The 11570-nt window shown below is 57.3% G+C and overlaps 1 protein-coding gene across 2 annotated transcripts; it reads right to left on the bottom strand.

The window, feature by feature from the left end:
- Window positions 1-1099: 1099 nt before the first annotated feature.
- POU5F1 (POU class 5 homeobox 1) lies at window positions 1100-5455 on the bottom strand (the record flags this gene model as incomplete). Of its 2 annotated transcripts, none has more annotated exons than XM_081094891.1 (5): window positions 1100-1363; window positions 1510-1668; window positions 1945-2075; window positions 2379-2493; window positions 5048-5455. In XM_081094891.1, the coding sequence occupies 5 exons, from the start codon at window positions 5453-5455 to the stop codon at window positions 1100-1102; spliced, it is 1077 nt and encodes a 358-aa protein (XP_080951017.1). The 2 variants fall into 2 exon arrangements, with proteins under 2 accessions (XP_080951017.1, XP_080951016.1); XM_081094890.1 differs by having other exon boundaries at window positions 5039-5455.
- Window positions 5456-11570: the final 6115 nt, after the last annotated feature.

Genomic DNA, 11570 nt, shown 5'->3' on the forward strand with positions numbered 1-11570 from the left:
ATCTGTGAAGTGCCAATGTGTGCCTGCACTACCAGGGCAGAAAACCAGCTAGAGCAGCTGCTGCCTGGGCCTGTGTCAGCTCAGCCCACATGTGGGGCATTGCCTTATCTTGATACATGTCCACCCTCTTTCCACTCCTACCACGGCTTACCAACCTATTTTTTCCAGAGGAAAGAGCTCCAGAGCAAGGACCCCTATGTGGGAGCAGCAGAGCCAGGACTAAAGCGCGGAGGGTCTGCTGAGTCACTCATGGACAGGACAGGCAAAATGAAGGGAAACCTCATGGACCCTGGCACCGAGAAAGCACAAGGAAGAGCTTCTAGCTGGGGTTCTATGCAGAGGAAATAAGTCCCCAAAGACCAGATTTCTTAGCATAATGCCACCGAGGACTTCCAAAGTAGCATGGGGAAAGCAAGGAGCCAGCTCCTAGTAGGGAATGGTCTATAACAGTGATGGCGAACCTATGACACGCGAACTCATTTTTTTGGTTGATTTTTCTTTGTTAAATGGCATTTAAATATATAAAATAAATACCAAAAATGTAAGTGTTTTACTATGGTTGCAAAGATCAAAAAATTTCTATATGTGACATGGCCCCAGAGTTAAGTTAGGGTTTTTCAAAATGCTGACACGCCGAACTCAAAAGGTCTGCCATCACTGGCCTATAAGTAACCACATCTGTGGGCAGAAATAAGCTCAACTCCAATTCCCTCGGACCCTGGGTCACAAGCTCCTAAGAACCGGCTGGCCTCTACGAAAGAAGTGGGTTCCAGGCCAGCTCCCCTGCCACTGACTCCTGAGTGGGTTCCGCACTTCGGCTTCAGGGTCATCCGCATACCGCCCCCTCCCTCTCAGTAACTGGAAGAGGATAAACCAAAGACACAAGTATGCACCCACTGTGTCCCGGGTTTCTTTATTAAAATCAAAGTGACGGGATTAAAATCAAGAGCATCACTGAACTTCACCTTCCCGCCAACCAGCTCCCCAAACTCTGCCCCCCACCGTTTGTGCTCCCAAATCTATAGTGAAAGGAACTTGATCCCAAAGCCCTGGGACAACCGGGTTCTTTCCCTCGCTCCCGGCCCGGGAGGCAGGCAGCTCAGTTTGAGTGCATGGGAGAGCCCAGAGTGGCGACGGGCACAGCGGGAAAGGCCTCGCCCTCAGGGAACTGGACCGAGGAGTACAGCGTAGTGAAGTGAGGGCCCGCATAGCCTGGGCCAAAGTGGGGCCCTGGGGCCATAGGAAAGGATACTGGTCCCCCTGAGAAAGGAGGCCTGGGAGCCTCAAAATCCTCTCGTTGAGAATAGTCACTGCTCGATCGTTTGCCCTTCTGGCGCCGGTTGCAGAACCACACTCGGACCACCTGGGGGTGGGGGAGGGAGAGGGACTGGCTCATAAACTCCAGGTGGGTCATTTGGCCCAAACCCAACAGATCCAGAGAGGTCCAAGGGCAGGTACCAGAGCTCGGGCCAGGGGAGGAGGGCAGGGCGCCCTGGGGAGGGCACTCACGTCCTTCGCCAGCCCGAGCTGCTGGGCGATGTGGCTGATCTGCTGCAGGGTGGGCTTCGGGCACTGCAGGAACATGCTCTCCAGGTTGCCCTTCACTCGGTTCTCGATACTCGTGCGCTTTCTCTTGCGGGCCTGCAGCAGGGTCTCTGCTTTGCATATCTGGGCGGGTGGGGAGGGGTGACAAAGAGCTGGGAGGGCAGGCTTCGAACCCACAAGGTCTGATTCGAGAGCAAGCTGCTAAGGGGCACTGGTGGAGGTGTCACCAGAGCCGGAAGGTGAGAAAGAAGGATCCTGCCAGGGCAGGCTTAGACCAGCGGCTGCACCCGGCCCAGCAGCACTGAGCAGCCACCTCCCCCGACGGAGGGCTATGCCCCAAGAAGCAGAGCTGCCAGCCAGGGTGGAAGCCGTGGACGTGGGGCACCCGCCCACCCTCACCTCCTGCAGGTTCTCGTTGTTGTCAGCTTCCTCCACCCACTTCTGCAGCAGGGGCCGCAGCTTACACATGTTCTTCAAACTGAGCTGCAGAGCCTCAAAGCGGCAGATGGTCGTTTGGCTGAACACCTTGCCTGGGGAGGGGGGTTGAAAGAGAAACAAGGTGAGGCAACCGGCAAGGCCCTCATGACCCCGAGACCCAGGTGTCCCCACCTCTTCCCACGCTCACAAGGTCCCACACCAGGATCCCACTTCCCAGACGGAGCACAGGCCCAAATCTCTTCCTCCCCCTGCACCCTCGTCCCGGGCAAGGGCGGAGCCTGCCCCGGAACCCGGCCCTCGTTCCCTTGGTCGCAAAGGCCCAGGATCAGGACTGCCCCTCCCAGGGGAGGCTGGTCTCTTTGGTCTGTGGGGCAGCACATGCTGAAGGGACCCACCAAAGAGAACGCCAAGGGTAAGCCCCACATCGGCCTGGGTGTACCCCAGGGTGATCCTCTTCTGCTTCAGGAGCTTGGCGAATTGCTCGAGGTCTTTCTGCAGAGCTCTCATGTTCTGCAACGGCATTTTAAAAGGCAGAGGATGTGTAAGAACACAGGCACACACCGCTGTCCACCCCTGCCCACCCAGGCCCCAAGGACTGGTCTGTGGGAGTACCTCTGCATCCAGGCTGCCCACCCAACACCTGAAACAACCCATCTACAGCCGTCATTCACCCTGAGCAGCACACATGCTAGAAAGAGCAGGTCACGGAGCCCCTGCTGGGCAGCTCTAACACTCAGAGGCTTTCTGCTGGAGGAACAGCCCTAGAGAAACCAAGGGCACCAGCCTCTAACTCTCATCTCAGTGCCACCTCCCAGCTCGTGGGGTCCCAGACCATGACCCGGCACACACACACACACCCCACAGAAAGTTACAGGTGTGTAAGAGGTGTGAACAAAGTGCTCTGCATATGGCTGATGCATTTAAAAAGCTGATTATCCCCCCTTTTTAAAATTGATGTTAGAGAGGTGTAGGTGTGGGGGGAGAGAAACAGGTATGGTAGCCTCCTGCAGGCTCCAGGCTCCTGACAGCGGAGGGGGAGGAGAGGAGAAGGGGAGGGAGTGGTGGTGGTGTTGAACCCGAAACCTGGGTGTGTGGTCATTGAACTCCCCAAAAAAGCCAATTATCTCTTGTTTTTATATCTTTTTTTGCAATATGGAAGCATCCCCAGTGATTAATTCAACAGATTTATTCTACACCTTCTCTAAGCCAGTGGCTACACAAAATAGACAAAAAGCCTTGGCCTCATGAGTTTCCATGCTAGTGTGGAGACAGCACATCCCGTGGAAAAAGTGAAACCAGGAAGAGGATCACAGGGCACAGCGGGTGGGGCACACGGGACAATTTAAATAAGATGGAGGTGGTGCACGGAGCAAAGGGGGAATGTCCTGAGGTGGCGGGCTAGGCGGGCAGGCACAGCCAGGCAGCAGCTAGGCGAGCTGGGTGAGCGGGCAGAGGAAAGGGGAGGGGGAGGAGCTAGGAGCTCAGAGGGGTGAGCAGGGCAGATCCGGCGGACGCTGCAGTGAGATGAAATGATCGGACTCCCATTGTAAGGTGTTCGGTCCGTTGACATGGTGACAAGAGACGAAGGAGGAAGTGAGGGGAGAACTAGGGAGGCAACTGCAGTTTTCCAGGCACAGCGGTGGTGGCTGGGACAGGGTGGTAGGAAGTACTGATCTCGGGGTGCATTTCCAAGGTAAAGATAGCGGTGTCTCCGAAGGAGTGGGCATAGGGAGACTGGGGGAATGAGGGTGCCTGGTTTGGGCCCCGAGTACTGGGTGAGGTGCAGCTGCTCAGAGAGCCATCCCAGCAGATGGAAAACGCAGCAGTCAAGTTTGTGAGGCCCTTGAGCCTTGCGGGTGGAGGAGAGCTAGGAATGGTGGATGGAAGAGAGGTGGGTGGGCCAGGGGCGCGGGGAAGAGGCAGGCCTTTGTGGGGTCCTGGAAGCCTTGAGGAAGTATTTCAAGGGTAATCAATCACATCAGCTTCACGCCCGCGCCCTTCCATTGCCAACCCTGCCCAGCCAAGGTTTCACACCCACAGCTGTCCCCATCGGCGCTCTTCCAAATCCTGCTTCGGGGCCGAAATGAGGTAAACCCCGGTTCAAATCCTAGCTTTATCATTTAGCAGTTTAAGGCCCGTGAAATAGGCTAATAATACCTCCCTGGGAGAGTTTGTGGCAGTTAATGAGATAATGATGTAGAAGCGAGCACACAGCCAGGCACTTAGGAAATGGACCGCAATTGGCAGCCATTATTATTCAAGGCTCAGCAGTCGCCTCCAGCCAGAGGCAGGGCTCGGAGGCCAGCTGAATCCGCTCACACCTCCCCGGCGGCCGGAGGCTTCCGACGTGATCCCTAATTGCTTACACTGGTCCCTTCGGAGGGCTGGACAGTTCACCCCAGGAGTCCCCGCAGGACTGAACGTGCCTTCCTTTGGGGAATGGCCTGGAGGGGCCAGTTCAAAGCTTAAGAAATTCCGCTGCACTGGGTACTTCGCGCTCTTGAGGGGGTGCGGGGGTGCCCTCTGCACCAGGTGGCTCTTGGCCCGGGCAGAAGCCATGGGGGACCAGGCCTGAACTGGACGGAGGTGAGCCCACCGCACGCGGCCACACAGCCCGAGGGGGAGCGTCTACAGAAACCGGCCACACCCTCCAATCTCAGGAACAATAACCCAGGGAGAAGTGAGCACGGTTTTACCCTCAGGCATTGGGGTAAGATAAGGATCAAGTTGTCCAGGGCGGCTCCAGGAGGGAGCAGGGGCTCAAACCCCAAGCTGGGTCAGGCGCTGGGCTGTAATAAGTCGGGTCAGGCCTAGGAAGCGGAAGGTACATACTTGGCAACGAAGGCCAGGCGCGAAGCAAGGCCAGCCTGGGCCAGCTTCGGACTCCCCGAGGCCACCCACCCCTGCCTCCCTTCGGCTCCGCCGGAATTCTGGCCTCGGTTCCCACCCGGTCCCTGCAGCTCCCCTGGGTTCCAGGCCAAGAAGGCTGCAGGGGCCGCTTCCCCGCCCCTCCCCGGCGCCCCTGCCGTCCAGCCACCACCCAGTCCCACCGCACCCCACTCACCTCCTCCTCGGGGCTGGGCTCCAGCTTCTCCTTGTCCAGCTTCAGGGCCCCAGGCAGGGCCGCGCAGGGCTCGGGGGAGGCCCCCTCGGAGTTGCTCTCCACCCCGGCTCCGGCCTCGCCCTCGAGCTGGGGGCCCTCCAGGCCGCCTTGGGGTGCCAGCCCCACTCCAGCCTGAGGCCCACAGTAGGCCACCCCCCCGCAGAACTCGTACGGCGAGGGGCACGGGGGAATCCCCCACACCTCCGCCCCGGGCGCCAGCCCCGGCCCGATGGCAGACCCGCCAGGAGGGCCCTGGAAGCCCAGCCAGGTCCGAGGGTCAACCCAGCCCGGCTCCGGCCCTCCTGGCCCATCGTCTCCACCACCTGGTGGGGGCGAAAAGGCAAAGTCGGAAGCCAGGTGTCCCGCCATGGGAAGGACGGCGCCCCAAGCCGGGGGCCTGGTGGAAGGAGGGCTCTCCGAGGCACTGCTCGCCACTCACCCCCTCCCCAACCCCACCCACTAGCCTTGACCTCTGGCCCCGCCCCCTGGGGGAGGGGGAGGAGAGAGCCATGGAGGTGGGAGAAACTGAGGCGCGGTGTTTGCCTGCCGGTAGCGGGGGTGTCTGTGGAAGCGGAATGCCTGGGAGCCCCCGTTAGGCGAGTCCCCCGGCCCAGCCCCCGATTAGGACGTTCTCTTCCAACTCCCGGCCCCACTGCCCGGCCCTCCCTCGGGCTCTGCGCGCCTCCAAGCCGTCTGGGGCCCCTCACATCTTCTCCAGGGTCTTCAGGAGCCCAGGGGCTGACCCCTCTCCAAAGACCCTGGCACCGTCTGCGCACTGGGGCCGCTCCTCCCACATTCAGGGGGTGCGCACCAGTACTGCCGGGCCACCCCTCGGCTCCTCATCAGCACCCTGTGCCCGCCCCCGCCCCCAGTCCAGAGACCCAGGCATTCATCCAGGTTACTGGCCAAATTCCATTACCCCAAAGCTGCGACGGCTGCTGCCCTCTGCGCAGCCTGCTAATTCCACCCCATCTCTAGGACAGACAGCGGGCAAGGCCTCCTTTCCACACCCGGGGCTTCCACTCCACAGCCCCTCACCGGCTGGACTCAGGGACCGACCCCCACTGCCCCTTCCAGGGCCAGGCTCTGGACTGGCTGTGCACGGGTTCCCCAACCTTTGTCCAGACAGAGGGACCCGACACCCCTCACTGTGGGACCCGAATATCCCAGTACCTAGATGGCTGTTTTCCCTCCCCCACCACCCAGCCCCAGCCCCAGCCTCCAGCCCGAGGCTCTGGGTGGGGAAAGCCCAGAGGGAGGGGAAGAGAAAATATCTGACTTCGGGTTCAAAGAGGCTTGGGAGGGACTAGGGGGAGGGGGCAGGACAATGGCCTTGGCTGGACAATCCAGGTCCCCAGAGGGGGCAGCTCTAACCCTAAACAAGTGCTCAACCCTTGAATGGGCCTGGATGGCTCCCCTGGGGACAGCTTCCTGCCACCCCCCAGCCCCAGTCCCCTCACAGGAAAACCCCTCAGAGCGGCTAAAAGAGCTCCGGGAGCCCACCCCAAATCCCCTCCAAGACTGAGCCTCAGACAGGCCCTGCTGGGGCCCAGGTATCCTGCCCCCTTCCTCTGGAGGCCCAGGCGTCAAGCCTGACATCCACCCCACCCCCTCCGGGCCCTGGGAGGCTTTGTTGGGGGTGGGGGGTGCTCGGCAGACAGATGCAGAGGAGTTGGAGAGCAACTGAGGGTGGGGTGCGGGGAGCCTGCCCCAAGCGCACCCTCAGGGTCTGTTTCCTGAGTGTCCTCAGGGCTCGCTGCCAGCCCAGAGCATGGCCCTCAGGCGCCTGTCTGAGACAGAGGTATGAAGTTTGTCTGCTCCCAAAACTTGCCCTAAATGGAAGCCCCGGGGAAGCTAGGGGGGGCGCTCCCTACAGCTTGCAAAGCTGGCACCTGAGGCTGGACACTGACTTCTGCCGCCTTCGGGCATCTGCACCTCGGCCGCGTGTGGGTCGCCTGCCTTCTGAGGGGCTGGCCCGAGGTGCCCTGAGGTGCTTGAGCCCATCTCCCCTCTGAGCCTGTATCGCTGGGTGCCATCTACATGTAGTTTCCGGACGACGATTCATGCATTTCAGCTCTTTCCCAAGGCCTGTTGGAACAGCCACAGGGAAGTGGGCTGGAGCTGCACTCACTTCGAACCCACTAACTGCCCAGAAGGATGGGTTTAGGGGCCTGTGGGGGTGGAGAAACTGCTTGGAGCAGGGGGAAGTCCTCCCCAGCCATCTCCCCAACTCCCAAGACAGAGCCCTCCCAGCACCGTGGGCATGCACGCATCTGTCTGCCAAGGAGATGGCATCCCTGGGAGGGGAAGGGAAGGCCTGGGACTCACCTGCCCTCCACACCCAGGCTCCTCAGCTCACCACCCTCCAGGCCAGGCCAGGCCAGGGGTCCTGCTGCCCCTGTCTTCCCAGCGGCTCCGCAAACACCTTCCCCAGTTACCCCCTCAACACCACCCTCTTGTTTGGTTTGTTTCTGGCCTGGGCAAGGGCATTCCAGAGAGAGCCAGAGGAGGGGCAGGTCCCTGGGTCCTGGGTCCCCGATGGCTTGTGGCCCGACATCTGAGTCGGGTCAGCCCTGTGCTTGCCTGGTTCTGACCCAGGACCTTAATGGCAAGTTAAGTTTGTCTGGAGCCCTAGCTGGCCTCCAGCATCGCTCCGTGCGGACGGGGCTGAGACGTGCCCGCTCCCTGCCCAGCCTCCCTGGAGGCCTGCAGGGTAGGCAGCTGCACTTCGCTGGGACTTCCTCGGCCCGCCCTGCGCTGGCCTGGAGGAGACTGGAAGCGGGCTGCAATGTCAGACCTGGCTTTCTGACCTTCCTGCTCTTAGATTTTTTCACTAAAAAATCTCAGATTCCTGAAACCAGTGTGGGCTGGGCTCACAAACTCTTCACTGCAGTGCAGGGCCAAGGCCCTTCACAAGGCCGTTTGAGTGCGTGCGGCTGCAGAACGACCAGCGAGGGCCGCTGAGCCCGCTAGGTGATGCCACCCCTGGGGGCAGGTGGGTGCTGCTTGGTTGGGAAAACCAACTGAAGGGGCTCAGAGAGGGACCAACAGAGACCTGCTCTAGCCAGGGCGGCAAACCACTCGTCTGCCTTCTGGGTTCTGTTAGGCTGAAGGCAGAAGAAGGGAGAGAATGGAGGGCTGAGGAGAGCAGGCTCAGGCTGTGGGCCCAACAAAATTCATTTGTGAACCCCAAGAAGGAGTTCTCCTGGGAGATGAGTCTGCTGAGAGGGGCTCCCTGAACTACGCACCAAGGCACTGGGAGCACCCAGCCTGAATGCACAGCTTCCACTTGTGCCTCCAGGTCTTTTGTTTTGTTTTGTGTTAATTCTCACCTGAGGGTATTTTTTCCATTTATTTTTAGCAGGAGAGGAAGGGTGGGGTAGGGACACATGGATTGGTTACCTCCCACACGTGCCCTGACCAGGGCCAGGGATGAGCCTGCAACTGAGGTATGTGCCCTTGACTGGAATCGAACCTGCAACCCTCCAGTGGGCGGGCTGCCACTCTAACCCGCTAGAGCGGTGCCTCACTTTTACACGGTCTGGGTCAATCACTGCAGGGCTGTAGGCCGCCGCTATAGGGTTAAGCCTCAGACTGACCTGTTGGCAAAGCCACAAACAAGTGCTGCATAGAGGGCCCAGTCCTCTTAGCATAATTAGGCTTGACCTTATGAGGCTCCCTCATCCTTCCTAGGTAACTAATGGATTGTGGGAGGTGCAGCAAGTGCTGCCAAAACAAGTGAAACTCACAAGAACATTGTAACTATGGTGACCACTACCTTGTTTACCTCTGGCTCAGCTTGCCTCTGGATCTCTCTCTGTGGCCTCAGCCAGGCACAGGAGATCCACCTAGACCCAGCTTATTCTCTCTGTCTGTCATTTCTCCATCCTTTTGCCGCCCTCACTCAGGCTTGCGAACCCTTGGCTGAGCTGGCTCGGCACATGTGGTGCCCAACACGGGGCCTGAGTTCAGGGGAACTACAGTTGTCAGGTGAAAGGACGCTCCAGTGAAGCACGTGCAGAAAACAAGAAGGAAGGTAAGGAGCGAAGTTCAGTGTAAAACATGGGAAATCCAGGATCGCAGGAAAAGAATGTATACGTACCCATGCTTAAGGCTATGCCCCAAGCAGGGGGCTGTTCTGTGAGGTATGAACAGCTTTTCGATTTGTTGGGTTTTGTGAGTAAAACCTGTCCATGGTTTTCTGAGGAAGGAAAGGTAAATATAGAGGCAAATATAATGGGGGAAGGTAGGAAAACAACTTAAAGATCATTATATCGCTGAAGGTCCAGAGGAAATGCCTGCCTCTGCTTTCAGTCTGTGGTCCCTGATTCGGGACTGCCTAGAGCCCACTCCAGAAAGGGAGTGGATGAATGTGGCAGGGGAATCAGGACAGGTGGGGGAAGGCTGCCAGAGGCTTCCGACTCCACCTGTACCATCAGCGCCTCCGCTGCCTCCTCCAGTCCCTGGGGCTGCAGCTCCTGTGGGAGAGAGCCCTCCGGACGATGCGCTTCCTCCCAAACATGAGCGAGGATTGGAGGAAGCAAGGGAACAGCGCCGGCAGGTTTGGGGTGATGGGGTCTGGTGCCATCATTTGGGGAGCTCACTGTTGCTCATAGCCTCTCCTTTTACCCCCTAAAGAAGCAGAAACAAGAATGGTGCCTTTGTCTCTACTCCAGCAGACTCGTAAAGGCCAGGCAGGCTGGGGAAGACACGTCAGGATTCAGTTTATATCCTGTATTTGAGCAGCCTGGTCCTCAGAATCCAGGCCAGATGCTCCGTGGCCATGATTCTATACCTTTTAAGACTTTGAAGGAGTTGAAAACTTCTTGTTCTATGTATGGACCAACCTCCCACTTTGTGCGGGGGTTACGAGATGCAGTATCTGAGGAAGCTATGGCTCCTGGTGACTGGAATGCTGTCGCGAAGGCTTCTCTCACCTGGAGATTACTTACTATGGAAATGTAATTGGGCAGAGCTTAGTGCGGAGCAGGCTAGCAGAGACCACGCTCATGGGGTGCCCATTACAGTTAATATGCTCATGGGCACCAGGCCTCATGGGGCTTCGCAGGCTCAGTTAGTGTACCCCACGCGAGCTGATCAGCAGATATATATGTGCCGCCAAAGCCTGGAGGCAACTGCCAACAAAAGGGAAGAAGTCTTTCCAGCGGTTCTCAACCTTCCTAATGCTGCGACCCTTTAATACAGCTCCTCATGTGGTGGTGACCCCCAACCATAACATTATTATCGTTGCTACTTCATAACTATAATTTTGCTACTGTTATGAATCATAATGTAAATATCTGATATGCGGGATGTATTTCATTGTTCTGGACCCACAGGTTGAGAACCGCTGCTTAGACATAAGCAGAATTAGGCAAGGCCCTGAGGAGCCGTATCAGGATTTTTTTAAAAAAATATATTTTATTGATTTTTTACAGAGAGGAAGGGAGAAGGATAGAGTTAGAAACATCGATCAGCTGCCTCCTGCACACTCCCCACTGGGGATGTACCCGCAACCAAGGTACATGCCCCTGACCGGAATCAAACCTGGGACGCTTGAGTCCGCAGGCCGACGCTCTATCCACTGAGCCAAACCGGTTAGGGCCATATCAGGATTTTGTGGCTCGTTTCTTCCAAGCCGTAGGCAGGGTTGTGGCTGACCCTGAGGCTGGAATGATACCTGTGAAACAATTATCCGTTAAAACTGCAAATAGAGTATGTCAAGAGGCTTTACGTCCCCACAGGAAGAACGGTGCTGGACATGATCTCATCCCTGTTTGTGCTGACATTGGACCAGCCTACATGCAAGGAGCAGTATTAGCTGCCACATTAAAGGAAGTGTTGTTCGCTGGTCAGCAGAAAGGAGAGGGGGATGCTTTAACTGTGGCAAACTAGGGCATTTTGCTAAGGACTGTAATACCTGAACTAGAAGTCAAAGGGCTACAGGGAGTGGAAACAAGCTGTCCGGACTATGTCCAAGATGCAGGAGAGGAAAGCATTTGGGTAAGTGAATGCCACTCCAAGACTGATGCTGATGGTAATTTAATACCCCCTAGGCAGGGAAACTTCAAGCGGCAGGCCCCACCAAACAGTAGGGGGCCTTATCCTTAACCCAGTGATGGCGAACCTTTTGAGCTCGGTGTGCCAGCATTTTGAAAAACCCTAACTTAACTCTGGTGCCGTGTCACATATAGAAATTTTTTTATATTTGCAACCATAGTAAAACAAAGACTTATATTTTTGATATTTATTTTATATATTTAAATGCCATTTAACAAAGAAAAGTCAACCAAAAAAATGAGTTCGTGTGTCACCTCTGACACGCATGTCATAGGTTCGCCATCACTGCCTTAACCCCACTGCAGACTTTCCAGCCGGCTCGGTCCCAAAACCAACTGTTTGAAACCTCTACCGTGCCACCCCAGGAAGTGCAGGATTGGCACATTCTCCCTGGGGTGATAGATCAGGACTCAGGCAATAGCGG

This window comes from Myotis nattereri, assembly GCF_964212035.1.
Source record: "Myotis nattereri genome assembly, chromosome: 6".
NCBI lineage: Eukaryota > Metazoa > Chordata > Mammalia > Chiroptera > Vespertilionidae > Myotis > Myotis nattereri.